This window comes from Leptonychotes weddellii, chromosome 3 (assembly GCF_054177405.1).
Source record: "Leptonychotes weddellii isolate Sample4059 chromosome 3, ASM5417740v2, whole genome shotgun sequence".
Taxonomy (NCBI): domain Eukaryota; kingdom Metazoa; phylum Chordata; class Mammalia; order Carnivora; family Phocidae; genus Leptonychotes; species Leptonychotes weddellii.
In genome coordinates, this window is record NC_138371.1 from 113,308,023 (window position 1) to 113,330,986 (window position 22,964).

At 39.9% G+C, this 22,964-nt stretch overlaps 1 protein-coding gene across 7 annotated transcripts in view; it reads right to left on the reverse strand.

Annotated features, from left to right (window-relative positions):
* STARD13 (StAR related lipid transfer domain containing 13) overlaps positions 1-22,964 on the reverse strand; it is a 468,749-nt gene that overhangs the window by 44,431 nt on the left and 401,354 nt on the right. For all 7 annotated transcript variants that reach the window (XM_081814819.1, XM_081814820.1, XM_081814817.1 and 4 more), the window contains 2 exons: positions 8,390-8,461; positions 5,491-5,572 (listed from right to left, as the gene is read on the reverse strand). In XM_081814819.1, coding sequence (XP_081670945.1) covers positions 5,491-5,572; positions 8,390-8,461 — 154 coding nt within the window. The remainder of the gene's footprint in view (positions 1-5,490; positions 5,573-8,389; positions 8,462-22,964) is intronic.

Consider the following 22,964-nt stretch of genomic DNA (forward strand, 5'->3'; position numbering starts at 1 on the left):
TGAGACCTCGGGTGAGGATTCTGGCTTATTGGTCTCTGTAGCAGAGAGGCCTGAAGAGACAGCCTTGGTGAACCTAGCTGAAGGAGCAAATGAGAAGGGCCTTCTACTCTCCTGAGAGTAAACCAGATCTAATCTCTTCACAAAACAACCATGTGCTTTCAACTCTTACTTTAATTATTATTATTTTTAAATATGGAGTTCCATGAAGAATAAGGTAGAAATACAACCATAATTTCTATTCTTGGGATTTATAGGTCAAATGCAGGAATTCACAGGGCAACAGAGACATCTTCGGAAAAATTAACCTCAAAAAAAGAAATGGAAAGCACTCCAAATTGCATTTCACAAGAAGACCTAAGCTTTCTATGGAAACTCCAGAAGCAGCATGTCTGACTTTGAATCTTAGCAACGCCATTCACTAGCTGTAAGTGGGCCAATTATTTTAAACCTCTGTTCCTCAGTTTCCTTGTCTGTAAAATGGGAATCACATTAGGTTAGAGCCTATTTTATAAGGTTGTTATGAGAAGTAAATAACTAAATATTTGTAGAATCCTTAGAGTGGTACTCAGTAGATAACAAGCACTTTGTGTTTTTTTAAAAAATAAAATCACCGCTTACTGGATCTGTATTTTTTTATAGCTCAGAATTTTAAAGTTGGAAGTGACCATGATTATTATATACCTTTCCCTCAATGATGTGTCCAAGGTTTTAGCCCAGTTGCCATATCATTCTATGACATAACATAATATATAATACTGTACATTTTCTGTGATAAATATTCTAAAAGAGAAAATACCTAAAATATATATCAATATTCATAAAGACGACCATTATTTATTATTATTGTTATTTAACATACTCAAAGATGTGCGTTTGTGTGCAGAGGTAAATCATAAATATCATTTTTGTCAGCACTCTCCTCCACCAGCTCCCCCGACCCAGATGAAAACCATGGTCATTAATTATCCTTTTAAATACAAAGGGCAATGATAGATGCACTCTAGAATCCTAATCAATTCCATATCTCCCTGAAATGGTACTGAACAAGGTAATGCCCTACTTTTTAACACAATACAATTAACTAGTAGTTATTAACAACATAAGTTATGTGGATGGTTTATTGGCCTAATATTAAATTAGAAATTCACAGATCACCTTGAACATCAAGGCCCTATACTATCAATCTGAGCGAATATTGCAAATCAAAATGCGAATAGAACATATTACTTATCCTTAAAAAAATCTCATTAGGGGCTTTGACTTGCTGCAATTTGCTTGAAAGGTGACAAACTTTGCAAGCTATTTTGACACCTTGGCTATTCCTATGTTCTGATACAGTTAACAGATTCAATTAGCTCATCTAGGTACTTAGATTTGCAATTAGTTTTTCATTACTCACAGGGGAAAATATTTTTCAATTAAGAATTCAGTCAAAGAACATCAAAACAAAATTATAATTGAGGTCGCTAAAATAAGCAACTGCACGACTCTGACTTGCAATTACAAATGTTTGCAGAGCACCTACTATGTGCTGGCGCAGTCAGAGTCGCAAGAAGCAATGGTAAGACCTGGTTGCCAGTCTGGAAGTTCACACCTTCAGCAAAAACAGCAAGCCTGTCTAGTGTTCAAGATCTAAAAACAGGGGGTACACCTCTACGTATTCCAGGCCAGGCGTGGGTCTTCCTTGTCATCAACATCCTCAGTATGCTACATTTTTCCAGCCAATCAAAAAGTTAACACTGCTCCACAACCCGCTACATGTAATTAGGACCTAGGACACTAACTGTCTACGTAGGTGAGACACTTCCACAAAACAAAGGTGAATGAAATTCTTGTCGCGGGTAACATTTGTAGAAGGCGTTCAGCCCTCTTGTCTTCATTTGTCTACCTGGCAGAAGCTATTTGCTCTCTGGCTATGGTTCCCTTTATGATTCTGCATTAGCTCAGCACTTCAAATATGCATGAGAAATGCGGAGCCTACAAAGCTTCAAAATAAAACAGGAGACCAACTCTATCACTGCATCTGCAATGTACCCACAAGAAAAGGAATAAAATCCCAACCCCTTGCTGCTCTCCAGGCGTCAATCATTATATACCATGTGAGTGGGTGAGTGTCCAATTAACCACTCATCGATCTCAAAGTTTTATAAGTGCGGTCATTCCCCTCAGGCTGGAGGTCTTCCTTCTGCTTTCTTTCCACTATTTGCTACATGGGACATCAGTGCCCTGGTGGGACTTGTAATGGAGGGAAAGAAACTGCATACGGGTCCCCTTAGCCAAGCCACCTCCTTCTCTGCCTCTGTACCGTGCCTGCTTCCTTTGATCCACCCTGCTGTGACTCCTCCTTTGGCCTCTGTTTCACCCACCCCTCCTACGCCCCAAGAATCTCAGCTCCCACACTTCCAGCCAAACACTTTTCTTACTTAATGTTTTTGGAGACACAGCTATCATAAGAATTGTTCCAATTATAACAACCTCCTGCCCCTTTCCCCATTCTTACAGGAGCTGGGCTCCTGTGAAGAACACTGTGCTGTATGACACCACCACACTTATACATGTTTATACAGCCATACCTTTCGGGGTAGGTCTGCATGGATCCTGCGGTGGGCTATATCAGAGAGGGGGCACAAGCTCTGCAAAAGAAGGCTTCCTGATTTTCCTGGCTGACACTAATAGTATTACTCAGAACTTTTTATCTCTGAATGATTTCACATTCATTGTACTGGGTCATCTCTATAACATATCTGAAAGGCTTTTTTTTTTTTTTTTTTAAAGAGTAGACTTTGGGGCGGCACCTGGGTGGCTCAGTCGGTTAAGCGTCTGCCTTGGGCTCAGGTCATGATCCCAGGGTCCTGGGATCAAGCCCCAAGTCGGGCTCCCTGCTCAGGAGGGAGTCCTCTTGTCCCTTTCCCTCTGCCTTTACCCCTGCTCATGCTCTCTCCCTCTCCCTCTTCTCTCTTAAATAAATAAAAAAAAAAAATCTTCAAAAAAAGAGTAGACTTTGATGGAAAAGTCCGGAATTTAGTCAAGGCGCTCAGATCACAAACAGCAGTGGATAGATAAGGATTTACCACCCACATGTATGAGATTCAAAGCTTGTCAGCCATGTCACCAGTGAACATAGCTGCACAGTGTTTGCCTCTGCAATCCTGACGTGAAAATATGTACTATAATTTTTATTCTTGGTTTACAATGTAATCCTTTATTTATATTTAGAAATAAAATTTTAGAACTCTACGATGAAGCTACTAGGAACTAATGAGTGAATTTAGAAAGATTGTAGGATACAAGGACAACATATAAAAAAATTTACATACTATTAATGAGCAACTGGAAATTGAAATGATAAAAAAATCTGTACTATCTGCAATAGCACCACAAAACATGAAATTCTTAAGTACTTTTGAGGATGTGTAGTATCCATATGCTGAAAACTACGAGTCAGGTTTTGAAAAAAAAATCAAAGGAGACCTAAATAAAAAGAAACATACACTGTATTTATGAATCACAAGATTCAGTACTGTTAAGCTGTCAATTCTCCCCAAACTGATCTATGGATTCAACATAATCCAAATCAATAGTCCAGAGCATTTTTAAAATAGGTATCAACAAGTTGTTTCTAAAATTTTTATGAAAAGGCAGAGGAACTAGAATAGCCAAAACAATTCTGGAAAAAAAGAACAAAGTTGGAGGACATGTACTATTTGATTCCAAGACATACATAAAGCTAAGTAATCACGTGTCATGTTGATGTAAGATTAGACATACAGATAAATGGAACAGAATAGACAGTCCAGAAATAGACTTTTACATACATGGTCAATTAATTTACAATACAGGTGCAACGGCAATTCAATGAAGAAAGTTAACCTTTTCAACATGGTGCCAAACCAATGGGATGTTGATGTGCAAAGAATGAATCTTGACCCATACTTTGTACCTTGTAAAAAATTAACTTTAGACGGACCACTGAATAAATATAAAACGTAAGTCTGAAATTTCTAGAAGAAAATAAAGGAGAAAATGCTCCTGCTCCTGCTTGGGGTGTATCCCAGACATCCTGAAAACACTGCTTTTCCAATTCATTACCTTTAAAGAGTCACAATCAAACTATCCGCTCCTCTCATAAATGCTTGCAAATGGCATTTTGTGCTTACTTGTTTTCTAGCCCAAATAGCCTGTTCCTATAATTTGTGATTTTAAGAGTTCTTTGCACTTACCCACTTGAGCAAACCCACAGTACCATTTTCCTTAAATATTCAAATATCACTTCTTAATGTAAATCTATCTTCTCTTCATATAGGAACCACAGAATGAATATAAAAATATGTATGTCTGGAGATTCAGGAAGACTAAGATTATTCGCATACTATCCTAACATACACTGATCTCTCCTATCTTGACAAAAGTTTTGCTCATCATTACTTTCCAATTAAACTACCATCCTTCTATGTCAATGCAGAATGTGCTAGAGAGAACATTGGATTGCAAATTTTAAGTAGTGCATCTTTTTAAAGATTTTTTTATTTTTAAGGAATCTCTACACCCATTGTGGGGTTCGAACTCACACCCCCGAAATCAAGAGTTGCATGCTCCACTGACTGAGTTAGCCAGGTGCCCTGAAGTACTACATTTTAAGGTCAGTTCAGCCCATAACTAGCTGTGTGGCCATGGAAAAATTACTCACCTCCTGTAAATAATATTTGTCTCCAACCCTGACCTCTCTCCAGGGCTTTAGTTAGGAAACTTCAAATTCCTACAGACACATACATCCTCTCATGCAGCATTTAATTGTTCCTGGATATTGGTTACATTGGCATCTTTTCCTATCACTTAAATTATAATTGTTAGTTATTTGTTCATGTATTCATGCTTTATTTCTTCAACTCGATTTCTCCAACCAGATTATAAATTCTTTGAGGGGAAGGAAGTACTCATATACATCTTTGTTTCCGTCCAGCATCTATCACATAGCAAAGGCTTAAATATTCTAGGTTGCTAATATAATTACTTGAGCTTACATATTCTAATTTGCTGATATAATCACTTGCCTTTGCAAAAAATACAGCCAAGTTTGACATACTCATGGAGTTGTTCAGGGCCTTCTCTGGCCACTCATGCTGTGGCCTCCCCTGCTGCCTCCTTCCATTAACCCACCCCTGACCCCAATCACCAAAGTCTATGGCTTCATTTTAATATAGTTTGTTCATAGCACTGAACACGCTCTGAGATAACTTTTCCTTCTCCTTCTCTTTTTCTCTCACTGACTCTCTCTTTTTCCTCAATCTATTTTCTGAAGACTCCAACTAGGATTTAAGCTCCATAAAACCAGGGTCCAATCATGCTCACTGTGGTACTCAGAACCTGGACCCAGGCCTGGCACATTGTAGGCACTCAATAAATACTTATGGAGCTGTTGAACTTGCCCCTCAATACAGTGATACCTATTGGAGACTGCACAATCGAAAGTAACGAAATCACACGTTTTACCTGTAAAGAGGTTCTACAAGGTCCTTTTCAAGAAAATCATGATCATTCTTGACAGCCACAATGTTGATGGGAAATTGGGAATCTGAAAAGGAGAGAGAAACAGAAGTTTTTGCATCTTGTTTTTATCTGAATGGGCACCAATATCTTTTGACCACCACATTTCAGTACACATGACCGATCTTGGCAGTTACTCCCCCATTGATGGATATGTTGGTAATGTTTAAGATAGTAGGCAGTTTTATTTTTATCAAATAAATGCTTTTAAGGATACAAAGGAAGTGTGAAATATGAGAATAACCAAGTGCTTGCCCTTGGATAGGATCGAATACTATGTGCCTGTATTGTTGTAGTTCATTATAATTGCAGACATTTGCCTATATGAAGAGCTTTTTTACTGTCACCATCCACCTAATGTCACTGACTTTTATCTTGATCAGTTCATGAAATACTTGGTTTGGCAGATTTTGTTTTCTTCAGAAAGGAAATTTCCCAAAATACCTAAAGCTCAATGGCCTCGAATGTGTCCTTTTGTAGCAAAATCTTGAGTCACTTTAGACTATCAGCAAAATACTCAAACAACTGAATCCATCCAAAGAGAATAGATTCCAACATCATGACTTTTCTCCCACAGACTCTTCATGCCAACTTTGGAGGTCAAGGGCAATCCTCAAGATGCAGTGTTAATTTTAGGTACCTTATTCACAGAGGGAAAAATTTAGAAATCATTCTCATAGAGGCCACAGTCGAATCTAACAGACAATGTCAATTCATTATCACCATCCTGCCATCCTTTCTCTTTCTCATTTTATATTTTGCATTGCCTCTGCCTTGCCAGTCATAATCAGTCTAAAGGTATCTAAACCTTAATGTGAGTTGGAAAGAGAAACAATCTCTTCTGGTGATAAAAGCAATGTGAGTGCATTCCAGATGGTGCCAGAATGAGGGCTGTCTTGTTCTGCTAGAGAGGGAGTGTGTGTAATAATGAAAAACAGAGACAGCCGAAGCCCAGCTGCCTTGGCTTTGAGTCTTGGCACTGCTAATCTCCAGCTGTACAACTGAGGGCAACTTAGCTAACGTCTTTTGGGCCTGTGTTTCCCCATCTGTAAAATGGGGATGATGAGAATTATAATATTTACCTTGCGGTATTGAGAATATTAGATGAATAGCATAGCTAAAGTACTTTCAACAGAACCTGGCACATCGTATGCTCTATACTATTTGCTCTTTCTTATTATATTTAGTCAATGCATATGGCTTAAACACAATTTGACAGGCACCTTTTACTAACAGCAGATATTTTTTTCTTTAGGAAGAAATTTCCGAAAATAACCCAAGCTCAATGGCCTCAAATGTTTTCTTTTATAGCAAAATTTTGAGTCACTTTAGAGTATCAGCAAAATATTCAAACAATTGATACTATCTAGAGAGAAGACATTTACTTTACTTCTTAGCCATCTGTAGACAGGTCAGTTTAAATTGCATATTATTGTGAGTTTACAAAGAGAGTTCACATTATAGGAGAAAAGCCACTGCATTATGGCTCACAAGACTGATTTTAATTCTGATTCCTCCACATTTTAATGTTGGAAGTCATGTAACCTCTTCGGACCTCTCCCTCATAATCAGGAAATTGGTGGTGGGGCATGGGAGTAGGGTTGCTTAGACAAAAATTATAAAACCCTCCTTGCCTACAAGGCTATGGTTTATAAAAAACTTGTATCAGAGATTCCAGACTTCAAAGCATATTCCGAGATATGCTTTCCTTCATCCTCAGGGAATTTAAGTTAGAGAAGTAGAATAAGTGTTTTGTTTTTTAAAATATAAAACTGAGCTTCCAGGTGAGTGAGTGAGATTCCCCAGGAACTACAGGTGAATTTTGTTGATTCTTTCTATCCTACATATATTTTATGCCATCAGGAAGAGAACTCGATGCTGCTTCGTGTGCTAGATATCCTTTTTTAGTCCTACAGATCCATTCTCCACTTTTCTATACCCTGCCTTGTGCCCCGAGGATCACCCGTGTGGATGGCATTCAAGGGGATTCATGTCCTTTGGCTTCCTTTCGTGTTAGGCCGCTGGGAATCCCTCGCTGAAGATGGAGGGAGGAAGGAGTGCGAGGTCAGGGCATTTACCCTCCTGGTTCTCCCCCACCGCCAGCTGTGTTCTCTGCTCAAAGGATTCTCTCTCCCTCTGCCCATCCCTTTGGGCCTACGGCAGTTGTAGCTCTGCTGCTATGAGCTCTGGGCCCCTGAACTGTTCTTCATGGCTTCTCATATCCTGTCCACACCTTTGTAATAAACATTTTTAGAAATAAATCCTTGGATTATCTTGAGTGTGCTGTCTGCTGACTGTTGGGATCCTGATTCACTATAGATAAGGACTATCCAAGAAGGAGGCAGAATTGATTATAACTTGGGACAGCATAGTACAGCATAGGGAATACAGTGAATAATACGATAATAACATTATATGGTGATGCTGGGGACTACACTTAGTATGGTGAGCCCCTGGCGATGGACAGAATTGTCGAATCACTATGGTGTACACCCAAAACCGATGTAACACTGTATGTCAATTACACTTCCATAATAATTGCAATCATGAAAGCTGCCGATGGTAGAAGGCTGGAAGGAAGAGGCAGAGTTGGGATTGGTGGTGAAGAGAGGAGAAGCAGAAAGCAAAGAAGTGAGAAGCAGGATTGAGCAGAAAGTCAGGTAGGCCTGGGCAGCAATACTCATGTCTAAATCAGTGTAAGCCCTGGGATTGCAAAGGCTGAGGGAAAGAGACAGCAAAGAAAAATGGTTGAGAAGAGACCTGGAAGTCAAAATACACCATAGGATATGTGAGGTTCATTTTGAATTAATGCTCTTTATAAAGAGTGAAGGGAAGGCCAACTTACCCTCATACAACTGAGCGTATTGTGGGAACCCAGCAGCACGGAGCCAGTCACATGCTTCCTTTGCCTCGATTTCTGAAAAATACAAGAAAGGGAAATGCATGAGTCCAATGGGCACACACCAGCACTCTACCTTAATCAAGGAGAAACTGGTGAGCATTGTACAAGTTATTACAAAGCAAAATTGTTCTCAGGTAAGTCTGCAAAAGTCGGCCTACCAGAAATGGGGGTAAAATGAGCAGGTATCACAAAGGTACTTAGGTGTCTATTAAGATTATCTTCAACGTCGATCCACAAGTATTTGGATAATAACAAAACCACAGAACACAAAGGCTGGGTTTCAGGCAGGGAAAAATGTCTTATTTATATACCAGGGAACCAGGGGGCTACAGAGAAGGAGGAAATACTTCCTTATGATCCTTTTTTTTTTTTTTTTAATGAACTTCTTTTTAGCTTTCAAAGATAAGGCTAAGAATACTTATCCAACATTCTTTTATTCTTTCACTCTTGGGATAATGAAAGAAAGAATACAACTGGATGGTCTATGAAAATCTATTTTCTCATGAAGGAAGGTATTACAAAAATCCAATGTATTGTTATTTCTTTAATTTTTCTAATGGCTTTAATTCCCAATGCCTTCTAACAAGATGTTCATTCATCAAGCACATTAGAATGGTTTCAAGCTGCAGAGTACAGTGTGGAAAAGCAGAGCTGGTTATCTGGAACTGAGGCGAGTTTGATGGGGCTGCTAGAATCTGTGAGGGCCGAACCCAAAAGGTCGATATGTCCTTTGGGTGACCATTTTGGTGTGGATGTACCAACAACACACGGGACCACCTGCCTGGAGAAGCTGTGGAGTGAGATGGGAGGAGTCTACAGTATGTGAACCAGGTCACTTTTTGACCTTGTGAATCCTGGATCATTTCCCAACCACAACCCTCTTAGATAAATATGAATGCAAGGGGAAAAAAGTTCATCTGTCAAAAGTCCAGTTTCTCCAAACAAAATTAAACAGCCTATTATAATGGGTTTCTACTCAGTCCCCTTCCTCTTCTGTTGGGATGGAGCCCGCTCAGATCACTGTATTTCCATTTACTCGGACGTTCATTTCTCCCCATAGCAAAACCCGAGAGTACAGGGTGTTCTTGGGACAACTGCAAAAATAACGATCCCACTCTAACATGGGCTGCGGACCTGAGCCTGTATACCTACGTTGAAAGCACAACGTCCGTGCATTAAATTCAGGGAAACAGTGTCTGTGCAAAATAATGTTTAATGTGACAGAGCTATCTGCTATGTGTTAGGGAAACAGACCAAAGGCCAGATCTTGCACAGGCCCCAAAGGGAAGAGCAAACACTTTCAGCCCCGTCTCACTGACCCGGCTGGACATGGATTGAGATTTGTCATTGAATTCAGGGAAGCAGAGCCTGTGCTGGTCCCTTTCCCAGAGTGTCTGCTTCCTCTGGCAACCCCTAATCCACTGTCATTCCTGTGATCGACAATTTGTAAATCTTGAGTTTTTTGTCTGGCATGAGGGTTTTTTACATAATTGGTACCAGCACAGACCTAATAAGTACTCATGCCTGCCATGTAGGCATCATTCAGAAATACCCGGGGCACCAAGCTGGAAAGAAAAGCTCTGGAAAGCATGTCTCTTAGGAAGGGGGTGTCTCTTGAGATCCACAAGTGCAGTTCAAAGCGGACTGTACTGTATTGGCTAATGTGGGCCGTCTCTGTGAGGGTACGAAGGACAATTACCGTATGGTCTAAGAGTCCTATTTAGTACTCCTTTGAGAGTCCTTATATGAAGGCTTCCACTTTGAAAATCACACACATATTTCAGGGGAAGTAGGAAATGCACATTCTGACCTTAACGTGTGGAAAATGTGGCGAGTTTCTACTGAGTTATAGACAGACTGTTGCCTTCTAAATTTTCAAGCTTCAGATTTGCTTTCTCTTTCAGTATAATGCAGCGGTTAGTAAGGAGGAAATACCTAATTTCTGGGTATTCTCCAAACTTAATTATGAGCCAGCAAGTCTTTTTTTTTTAAAGGTTTTCTTTATTTATTTGAGAAAGAGAGAGAGAGTTCAAGCAGGGGGAATCGCAGAGGGAGAGGCTGCGTCAGACTCCGCACTCGGCACGGAGTCTGCTTGAAATTCTCTCTCTCTCTGTGCCCCGCCTTTGTGCATGCCTGCACTCTCTCTCTCAAATAAATAAAGAAAATCTTAAAAAAATAAAAAAATAAAAGCTTTTCTAGATAACTTCATTTTATTTTTTCACAAGAGCAACAAAGATAATGAACTGAAATTCTATGCACATGTAAACATGAATAATCAAATCTTAACCAGAATCCAGCTAAATTAAATGTCAAATAGGCTGATTTTTAAAATGGGTAGGCATTTAGCTTCTAAGTCTCAGAGTCAAATAATACAACAAAAACTGCAATTAGTAAATAATAAAGGAGAAGAAACCACATCCCAGCCGTGGGGGATGGTTCCTCGACATCACTCTCCCACATTCAACTCGCTATTCCATTTCTGATAGTCTCTCAAACATTCCCCGTGCTCTAGCTGTAGGCCCAGCATCTTGATATCTCAATCTCAGGGCAAAATCAACTCTTGTTTACCACCTACTGACAAAGCAATCAAGCAAAGTAATCACACATACCTAACAGCTCTCAAATTTGACTTTGATCATCACGTTGAGTTGGAGGGAAAAAAAGAGCCTTACAGTTTCTGCTGAGTGAGTCCCCACAGTCCCAACTAACACCCATCAAACAAATGCTACTGTTTTCCCCACAGCATATTACACTTGGAATGGCCAAAATGCCCGCAGAATTTAAAAGGAACCATTATTACCAGTGTCATCATTTCACCAAGATCCATCCATCATTTGAGGAGAGTGTGAAAATCTCTTTTTTACTGAGCTCTTGCTGGCTAGCATAATATTCTGTGAAAACTTTAAGGGCCATTCAAATCACATTTCTATAGTTTTATTTGTTCTCTGTTTGCAGCCCATACCTGCCCCTATAGCAGCTCCAGGGCCACAAGGCAAAGGATCAAGTTGCTGCGAGTCTGTAGAAAACCTAAGTGTGGGGCAGGACAGGAGAGAATGCCCTTGGACAGACTGGCCTACTGATCTCTACTGCGGTTACCACATTACATTACCTGAGAAAATTCAATCCGTTTGGTTCCATAGTGTGATAGGATTTCATTAGAAATACTGTAATTATTACATGTAAAAATAATTTCTCTTAAATTCTGTAGTGGGTGCCTATTTTTGCCTGCCCAACATCCTTCCCCACTTCTTCAGATAATAGAACTTCTTCATGTTCAAAGCCTCTTCTATATAGGTTAGGTGGGGTTGACACTCCTGGTCACCCTGATCACATTCCTTAGCCCTATCACCACCACCCAAATGGGCATTACCTACTCCTCAAGAACACCTGATTCCCCTTAGTGCAGGGAGACCAAGGAGCTTTGGGATCTTAAGTCAACAGTTGTTTGGAGGCTGAAATCTACTAGTTGAAGAGGGAGATACCCAGTTTTTCAATTTCTGCACAAAATCCAAGCAAACCTTTTCACTCAATAAATCCAGGAGATGGTTTGGTGCTAGGCATGCTCTTCTGCCACATATCTGTGATTCTACTTGAGGGAAAGTCACTCACTTTGCCTCAGTTGCCTTTCCTACATGCTTAGAACATGATACGGCCTCTGTTGAGAGACAGAGGTATAGAGGGAGACTGTCTCCCTGGGTGCCTCAGGAGCCGCACACCAATGGGCACGGGAACAAAGTCATTGTGGAAACGAACTACAGCCTGTACACTGGTTTTCAAGAGTATTATATTATTTCTTAATTATACATGCTTGGTGTTGAAAACTTATTAAAAAAAAACACAAAACGTACTATGAAAGAAAACAGTCAACTCTCGTCCCATTACCTACACATAATTCAATACATGTTACTTATCAAAATGATAATCATTGTGATACCTTTGGTTGACCACCTTTTTGACAGAATAATACATTATGAATATTTCCCCATGTAATGATATTGTTGGTAAAAATGAGAAATTTACTTCGTTTTGAGAAGGATGCTTATTTTTTAAATACTTGATTTTTGATTACTGCCGATTGTTAATCACTGCTGGGAGGTTATAAAATCAAGGTAGTCAAGAGAAAACAGTTCAGTAGGGCTTCACCAACACAGACTGGTTGTGGAAAAGGCTGGAAGTCTTTGTAAGTTAAGAGATTTACAAGCTGTTTCTTTAAAGAAATATCATGTAGTGATGTTTGGATAGTCAGGTAGATAAGGTTCTGGAGGGCTCCAGTCAAGTAAGGCGATATTTTGAGCACAGCAAATTTGCCGCCCAGGTTGGCAGGCCTCCTCTCATGTTACAACCTCACTGAATTTTTAAACTGGTGTTTCTTGAGTGCTTGGGAACAGTGTGTTCTCCCAGCTAAACATTTTAAGTACATTTTTTGGTTTCCATTATTCTCAGCGCAGCAAATACATTTTCCATAGCTAACTCAAAGGAATACTATTCTTTTTAAATGACCAAAAATTCAAATTAGGGCCAAATTAAATTTTACTAGTATCAGAAAGTAAGCTGGCCAGAAGGAACCTGTTCTACTGTGAAAAGTTTATGAAATCATTATCTAGAGGCATATGTATTTATGTTGTTCTTACAAATCTCCGGGAATTTCAATGGTCACACCGGCTCCAATTTAAGTAGGTCTTCTTTCTTAAGTGTTCATTAAAATACTCAAGAGAAGTGGGGGGAAAAGACATCATGGGTCTCCACGTGATTTAGAAGAGTAGGTGCTTTGTTTTTTCATTTAAACTTGCTAAAATGGTGGGCACCCTGTTTCTGAAAGATTATGGGTGACTCAACCACCACAAGATGTCTGCAGTGGATGCAATTAACACCATTAAAGTATATCAAGGTATTAACATTTCAACACACTCATGGTTGTTGGCTTAGGATAATTTATATGGCTGAGTTAGCTTCATTATTAGTGCACTACTTTAGACGAATGACTCTTTTGTCTTCAGATGGAACTTCTCAAGTGAAGTCCCTATTTATTGAAGGTGTATTTAGTTGGCCATACACTAGGCTAGTTTCGTTAAAACCTATGCCAGAGTATGCATCCCAACTAACGATAGATATGAATGATGCAATAATTAACATTATATAGAACTATACGTTACACCACAATCCTTCTCCCAAGAGTGCTTTATAACCCCAATCACAGGTGGGGGATGAAACATCCAAGTTCTGTAGTAATAAGAGACTGATTTACATTCTGCATCATGGTGACAGGATACCTCGTCTTTGCACTCTTCAAATTATTATAGTAAGTTTATTGTGATTTGTAAAAGGCCTGAATAAGTCTTAAATGTTTACCAAGTATAGTTTTTTTTTCTAATATGCATAACCTTTTCTTTCCATTATATTCTAAGTTACTAGTAGAGTTAAAATACAGGTTATTTAGAATAAATTTAAGATTATCGATCACTGAGTATTCAAATCAGTGAACCAACTGATAAACACCCATTTTATCTCCCCATAACGTCAGGCAACTTTTTTTAAGGCAACTTTTCCCTTAATGTGTAGCAAAGTATCTTGCTGTCAGGTAATACAGAACTATATATATATATCTGTGAGTTGTACTCAGTTAAGGTAGGGATTCATGGCTGTGTTTATGTGTACTATTTTCCTGAAAGCAAGGATCACATTCATGTTGAGACATATTACTCCATCACTAATTCTTTTTTTTTTTTTTTTAAGATTTTATTTATTTGACAGAGAGAGACAGCAAGAGAGGGAACACAAGCAAGGGGAGTGGGAGAGGGAGAAGAAGGCCTCCTGCTGAGTGGGGAGCCAGGTGCAAGGCTGGATCCCAGGACCCTGGGATCATGACCTGAGCCAAACGCAGACGCTTAATGACTGAGGTACCCAGGCACCCCTACTCCATCACTAATTCTTAACACTTGTCTTATATCTCAGGCCTTGAATGATCTTGTGCAAGCTGGATTCATACAAATATAGTCACTTAAAAATAATTTCTATCAGAGTGAAAGAGGATCAAGCAAATTCAACACCTGAGTGGTAGGTCTATTCCTAGTCACTCAAGGGTTGTTTTTCATCATTCTTTTGCAGCTTTGTTGGGGCAATCATTTTTACGTAATTTATTATTAATTTGTTACTAACTTATTTAACTATTAAATTTATAATGAGAATATACGCATGCGTGCGCGTGCGTGCACACACACACGCACACACACACAATACATTTCCTTACATGCTTGCAACGATTCCCCACTCTTTCCAATTGTCATGGAACTTGAAGTTCTTCTCCAACTGGGAAGTATATACTTCCCATCCCACTGCTATCTGGCTTTGCCTATGACCCACTTTGGCCAATGAAACGTGAACAGAAGCAATGTATGCTAGTTTCGAGCAAAACACTTCAGGAGCCATCACCAAGTTCTTCCAGTTTTCCTTCTCTTTTCCCTGTACCACAAAGCCAGTATGTCTCAGACAGAGGCTATTCCTTCAGCCTCGGTCCTGGAATGACGACACAGGGAACAAAGCCACAACAGACCAGCTGCAGACATGTAATGTGAGCAAGAAATAAGCTTCTGTTGTTTTATGCCACTACAGCTTGGGGGACAATTTGTTACAGTGGCATAATCTAGCATAAACTAATTTAACTCAGGGCCAGATAGTCATTCTAGAAAGAAAGACTATGGACCTTTATTCAACTTGAAGCTATTGCTGGATATCTGTTAGCGTGCCCTAGAAATGAACATAATCAGTCTCAGTAGTCATTTCTGCTTGGAATTCTGCTTCCCTGCCTATGGTGCATGGCCTCTACGAATTAAAAAAATGTAGGGGCGCCTGGGTGGCTCAGTCAGTTAGCGTCTGCCTTCGGCTCAGGTCATGATCCCAGGGTCCTGGGATTGAGCCCCGCGTCAGGCTCCCTGCTCGGCAGGGAATCTGCTTCTCTCTCTCTCCCTCTGCCCTTCCCCACCCCTCGTTCTTTCTCTCTCTCTCTCTCTCAAATAAATAAAACCTTTAAAAAAAGGTAAACAATCCTTTCACAATCCTCTGTCACATGTAGCCACATGTGTGAGTGTGTGAGTGCACAGTTTTTCTCTCTCACATACACACACTACAGAAAATCAAAAGTTCAGTTGCAACTGAACAAGGACAGTCACCAGGAGTATAAATGCTATTCCTTATGCTCATATTCCTAATAGTATAAAAGAAAAGAAAAAAAAAATTACAATCCCACCCCGATCAATCTCAAAGAAAAAGAAAGCAGAAAGTATATGCTCTGCCGGCCAAATAGCTTCTGACCAGATTGTTTTGACTCAAGTTTTCCATGAGGCAGAGTAGCTCTTTATTCTCTCCTTTCGTTTTGTACAGATTGTTCCCATCAGGCGCTTGTGGTATTTCTCAGGGAGGCCGCATGCGGACACAGGCATAGGAACATCCCCAGCTTTTTGAAGTTGCGGAGCCACTGCCTACCACAAAATCCCAAGAGATTCTTCATGGTGGAGTCAGTTAAGCAACTGAAATGCAAGGTAGGGGGACAGAATGTTGATTCAGAAAATTAGAAAGAAGGTCATCATCCACAGGCCTTGGCCAACGTATCTCCATATTGACCCACCAAGATAATGAAGTCTTGAGTAGCCTTTCTTGGGACAAGGGAATGAGATTCTGGAGATGATTTTTTCCTCTCTATCTTGGCTTCTTGGGCTTCTCTAGGAAAGGTGAAGAACAGGAGTCCCTGGGAGCTGACTTGATGGTGGTTCTCAGGAGCAGAAGCTCGAACTTCCTCAAGGTCAGCCAAACTGGCAGTTTCCGAGGGGTCCCCGTGTATTCACTGTTACGCTGATGAGCTCCTGCCTGGGGAGGAGCAACTGCTTTGGACAAGTCCCACCACTGCTAGGAAGTCAGGTTTCTTGGCTTTGGACGGGCACTCTTTTATCCTATATTGCTTAAAAAGTTTTTTTTTTTTCAATGTTAAAAAAATATGCATGTCTTTAGGGACTCAAACCCCTTCTCTATTTTCAGAAATATCTGAAAGTCTATACTTGTAAAGGCTTATCTGCTATTTTAGTTTCTTAGTCCAACTCTTATAGCTCTGGGTACTCCAATTACACCAGAAGCTCTCATGGTATCAGGGAAAATTCTACCATGCAGGCATCAGAAGGGGCATGGAAACTGTCCTGATAAAATAACTCCAAGAACTGGACAGATTCTTTTTGAGTCTTTCACTCCTTACAGGGCTGGGCATGGCATGATATAATCACCAAAGCTAATGACTCCCAGTTCAAGGCTTTGTGCATTTAATTTCTCAGCAATTGTAACACCTGGATGAACTGAAACTAGTGTTTTTGCTTCATTTAGTCCCAAGAAAAGCTGTGTACAACTCAAGTGTAATTTTATTATCTGACTATATAAAAAAAACTTGAGAGTGTATGCGTGTGTGTACTTTTTATTTTTAAATATTTACCAGGAAATATTCACTGGGATAAAATATTTACTGAGAATTTTTCAAAGTGTCTTTGCCAGTTTTCTGGAATGTTTTCTACTTGTCTGCAATGGCACTCATTCTGTGAATGATTTTCTAAACATACATCACCTGTCTCAGAAAATTAGGGCCAGATTTAAGAAATTATGTTTTTATTAGGTTTTCAGCTATGGATTCATTTTTTTCCCCTCCATGTTCTTCAAAGCCAAAGGGAGCACTGAGCTCTTTAAGGTTTGCTCTTTAAGCATTGGGATTTGTATTTTGCAAGTCATTAGTAGACACTAACATTACATATCTCCTACAGAAAGCAATTTAAAACAGGTTAGGTCATTAAAATAGCTTTACTGATTTGGGAGGGAAGGGATTAAGATTTACACTGAAGGGGTGGGAAACAACTTATATACTGGAGCCCCTTTTCCATCAGATACAGTGATACATTAATGACTGTCCAACCACATGGCATACTGATATTAAAGTCAATCAAAGCATCCCATAAATATATCACAAATGCAATCAAATAGATTTAAAAAGAAGTTATATACACTAAAAAGAGTTTTAAAAGTTTAAAACATAACAAAAGTTTTAAAATCTTGAATAGTTTACTATGTATAGCAAATAACTTCTAATTTTAAAGAACTCTGGGCCTTAATTTTTGTCACAAAACCTTAAACTTCAGATTTTAAGTTTAAGAACACAGTAGGAAATGGCAGAAGAATGTGTCATGCAAACACATAAGCACTTCTAAATAGGGGTTCAGGTAGTTCTACCTTATAAAATATAAATATAATTTAATTACCTGACTAGCTCTGGGCATATAACAATTTTTATTAATTGTAGTCAATAATATGGTCTTGACCTAGATGCTTGCCCCAATACTCACTGAATTCAGGTATAAAAGGGTTATTTCCCTTATGAACAGACTTACGAGATTAAAGTGACCAAAAATCCCCTCTTAAATGAAACCTAACAGAAAAGCAGCAAAATCTAAACGCAAGATTTGAAACACCTGAAAGAAAAAAGGAAGCAAAAAAAGGAAAAATCACCACAGTTCTATCATCTAGATATTGATGAACATTTTGCTGGCAAATAGTCTCTCCTTCTTTTATTATGAAGATGTGTATGTGTATCTAGGCTAAATATACTATATATTTTACATAATCTTTAAATAAAATTATAATCTGCATTTCCACTTGACAACGCCTTTTGAACCTCTTTCTAAGCCAACTGATTTCCTTTTCAATCATTCTAGATGGCTGAAAAACATTCCTCCTGCCATAAATTTAAAAAGCATCTTCTTGTATCAATTCAGACGTCAAAATCATGGGTTAAAAATAATAAATTCAGTTCTCTGGAGGCTTTTGCTCTAAAGAAAGAATTTTGCCAGAACGTGCATCCTGGTGAATGTATTTCAGGGAGTACTTCTGGGTTGACATTTCTCATGTTATTTTACATTCTGGATTAAGACCCATCTCATATGGTTTTGATTTATATTCTCAGCAGACTTCAAAAAGGAAATTCCAAGTGGAAGTTTATTCATACACCAGAACTATGTTTAAATGATGCTACAGGGATGTCTTAAACCAACACAAGTCAGGAAGTTCAAAGTTAAGGTTAGATCTTGGACCATGTTCCCACCTCTTCCTTCTTGGTATTTGCAGAGTGGAGATTTTATGGAATGGCTGTCCCACTTGTTTTTGACCTCCCGCATATGTATTTAGATAATTTCAAAGATGCTTTTCAAAACTTTATGTCATAAACTGGTATTTTTGAAAGGGTGTTGCTGAAGTTTCGAGGTTACACTTACAAAACAAAATAAAACAAGACAAATACACTAGACCAAATAGAGAAAAACTCCCCTCTTGTTTTAATGACTAGATGAATATTTGGAGTCCACATAACTGCCCCAATCCTTTAAATAATCAAAAGCAAAATGTGACCCAAATTTCTAAACTAGCAAATCCACCAAGAGTGCCTCTGTTTAGGACAAAACAGGTTTATTTTTGTGCAGGGTTAATGTTATTGCTTTAAAGGGGAGTTTAAAATGAAGATACAGGGGCGCCTGGGTGGCTCAGTCGGTTAAGTGTCTTCCTTCGGCTCAGGTCATGATCCCAGGACCCTGGGATCAAGTCCTGAATCGGGGTCCCTGCTCAGTGGAGAGCTTGCTTCTTCCTCTCCCTCTGCTAATCCCCCCCCCACCGCCCACCTCCGCTCGTGTGCACTCTCTCTCTCAAATAAAATCTTAAAAAAAAAATGAAGATATATTCTAATTTCATTTTGCTCTTAACTAATGGCATATCTATTAAATAAAACTCATTTCTTCTTCTGTTGAGTACGTATACTCAGTTTTATGAATTAACTTTCTAAAAAGAGCCTGTCGATTTGTTTAGAAAACATCCCTTTATTTGAGGGCATACAGGGACTAACTGTTAGAGTAGCAGTAATATGGCATAAAGTTCTAGAGGCAAGGGCTGAGTTCAAGTCCTAGCTCTATCTCTGATTACCTTCACAGCCTTCGATAGGTTAACTTTAGCATGCCTCAGTTTCCTTATCTATAAAATGGGAATAAACAACAGTACCTACTTCAGAGCGTTGTTGTAAGGGTGAAATGAATTGTTAGCCGTGTTTGCTGCTAGTACAGTGGAGGTGCTTATTGTTCCTTTCCTACAATAGAAAATAGTGGTTCCAATGGCTTCTGATGCTCTCCACTCAGCTTTTTCATTTGGCCTTCAGAAGTAGAAGACTTTCGTGTTACCGATTTATTTGGTAGACATCTGCGGGGTGCCCAGGATTTGAAAAGCTTGCGGTTAGGCACTGTAGGCAGGGTCCTGCCCCAAAGGTCTCTAAGCCAAGCAGAGAAGACAAAGACACATCCAGGAATCACTACTCCCCAAAAAGCAAAAGCCTCCCGGAGCAGGACAAAGTCCTACAAGGCTCAGAGCAAGAGGGGGTATTTCGGATAAAGTGACCCGGACAAACCTAGCAGGTGAGATGAGATTTGAGGCAGAAGATGGTTGGCTAACTGGTTCTGCCCATGGCAATCCCTCTTCTGCCTACCGACTGCTTTTGAAGCCGGGATTCCTGTGAATTTGGGTCTTTCTGAAATAGAAGCTTATGTTCCTTCATCTGTGTCTGCAGGAGGGCTTTGGGGCCAAACGCAGCCCTGTCCCCTACATCCAGATCCTCCTTATGACAGGAATCTAATAGGCAATTAGTTTTTTACATTCTGTGAAAGATTTTGTTCTACTCTTTCTGTTAAATAATGCTGTATCGCAGGAAGCCATGCTTCACACAATGCGATGCTGTTTAACAAGAGGTAATGAGAGTCATAAATGAAATGTGACACTTTGAAAATGGAACTAAGGGCCTCCGCAGGCTGTTTCTTTTAGGATATCAACACCAGGTTGGGGAAGACAGTCTGGTGATTAGACTTTATGATGTGCTTACCAGTTAATAAGTAAAATATTAGCAATAACTTGCTTGATATGGGAGGATTTCAAGGGCAAAGACGTGTTTAAACATACCAACCACATCAGAACCTTGGGAAAGAAATCTGTATCAGATGTGTAGGCTTCATTAAGGAAATGCCTTCAGAAGATTATTTTTTCCATGTTATGAGAAAAAAAACTGAACAAATAAGTAAACTGTTAGCAAGGGATATGGGCTTTCTGGGGAGTAATGACTGGGAAAAGTTGAGGGTTAAAGTGGATCCCAAGGTCATTGACCTCAAGAGGTCAGGAGTCTCCCGGATAGGCTTCCTGTCAAGGTCATTCCCATTATTAAAAACATCCAAGGTGTCTACTCCAAGGCGTGAGGAGGCAATCAGGAAAATAATCGAAATACCATTAAAATATGTGTGTGTGTGTGTGTTTTAATTGAGATGAAGTTTGTCTTGCCTAGACTAATGCATGAAGTGGGGGTTCTTCACCTGGGGTTTTTAGATAGAACTCAGAGGCATGGGAACTCCCTTGAAGGCAAATATTGTTATATACGTGCTTTACTTGCTGAGATTACGTAGCTTTTATTAAGTTCTCTGATTCACTTATTCTCTCACTAAGGTATTCACATTTAGTGCAAGGAGAAAACTTTATGCACTGGGTTTATAAAAGGGCCAGCTTTTTCCTGCCTTGTTCCCTGTGGGCAATCAATTTTTTGATTTTGGCACTTAAAGAGATAAATGACCTCTCTCTCTCTCTACACCCCCCCCCCCCACAGAGGCACACAAATATATATACAGGTGCACATACATTCTGTAAACATGTCATAAGTAAAACTGCAAGTATCCTTAAATAAATACGTAAATTTTTGTACCCTCTGAAATTATGACATCGCAGGGACACATCACTGGGTTGGAAAACAGGCTGCATCTCAGCCCAGAGCCTTGCAAAGGAATGTTGGCTGAAAGAGCGAATGGCTATATGAAGAGGAAAATATTTATAGCTTTTAATATTTATAGGCCAATAAACACCTAAAATACATTTGGATATTCAGGCCCCTCCAAACTCCCCAGGCTATTATAAACATGGGAAGATATATTGTGGAAGTAGCTTGCAAACTGTAAATCCCTATATGAAAATAAGGTAAGGGGCACCCAGACGACTTGGTTGGTTAAGCATCCGGGTCTTGGTTTTGGCTCAGGTCCTGATCTCAGGGTTGTGAGATCGAGCCCCGAGTGCTCCTGCTCAGCACAGTCTCCTTGAGATTCCCCTTCCTCGCCCTCTACCCCTCCCCCACCCTGCATGCTCACACGCATGAGTGCTCTCTCGTTCTCTCTGTCAAATAAATAAATAAATTAAATAAAAACAAAATAAGGTAATATTATTCTTCTAGCTATGATTCTGCCCCTGGGAGGCCAGTCCCCAGATATCCTTGGGGAGCAAGGTCTCTGTAGCTTTTGATGGTGCCTGTGCTTTCTGAAGGACAAGACATTTGATGTTGTCCCATTCCTGACAGGAAGAGTCATTTCTGCCAGCTCTGATCCCCTTTCCCTTCCCTCTGCATGGAATCCTTGGGAATCCCAAGGGCACAGATGACTGCAAGATTTGGTCTTGAAAAATTAACAGCGAGAAAAGATCTTCCTGTTTTCTCCCAGAGGAATTACTCTCCCTTTTTTAGATCATCAAACCTGATTGGTACATATTCATACTTGAGAAGAATCAGACACAACCACAGGAAATGAATATCATAGGCCTTTCAAATGTTTTACTGCTATCTTTAGTAAGAAATATACTTCATATAGTTGTTAACATGAACACACTTGCATGTGTGAACACACACATAGAGACTGAAACAAAGTTTCACAAAACAGTAGTTATACTTTATATACATGCAATGCCATCTGACATTTTCTTTTCTGGTTTGTTTTCTTTTATTGAAAACTGCTGGGTATACCCACTAACTGACTTCATGACCCCCCTCCATTTAAAGAACACGGTCTTGGATGACACTCTGTTATTTGAGAAGCATCTGGTTAAATAAATGAATAAATTGAACACAGTTCTAAGAATCTGACACCCGGAGGTCTTCTAGACTCCTTCCCCTCCCGCATCCCCCATATTTTCACAACAAAATCTCAAGACCGGCTCAATTTCTCTCTTAAATGTGTTTTTCTAATTCCTGTTCTCCCATCCAAGTTCCTTCTGCCTTGGTGGAAAGCCTCATCACACCCCTAGGACCTACTGCAACAGACCTCCTAAAGGATCTCGCCCCTTCAGTTCTTGCCTTCCGAATCTCTCTTTGATGTAAGCCCGGTCATACCCCTTTAGACTCCTTCGTGCCTCCCTGTCACCCACAGAATAAAGTGGCAGCCCACCCTCCCACTCTCCTGGCCATGGTGCCCTCCCTCACCTGGCCTCTGCCTACTTCCGGGGGCTGATGGCCCACATTAGGCTCAGTCGCGCGGAAGTGCCTGGGCTGGCCGGTCCCACGGTGCTGGTTCACTTCCCACGCTGTGCTGAGGCAGTTTCCTCCCTTCGCCTGTTACGTTCCTCCTCTTTGTTGTTCTGCCTTACTTTCACTTGTCTTCTATCAAGA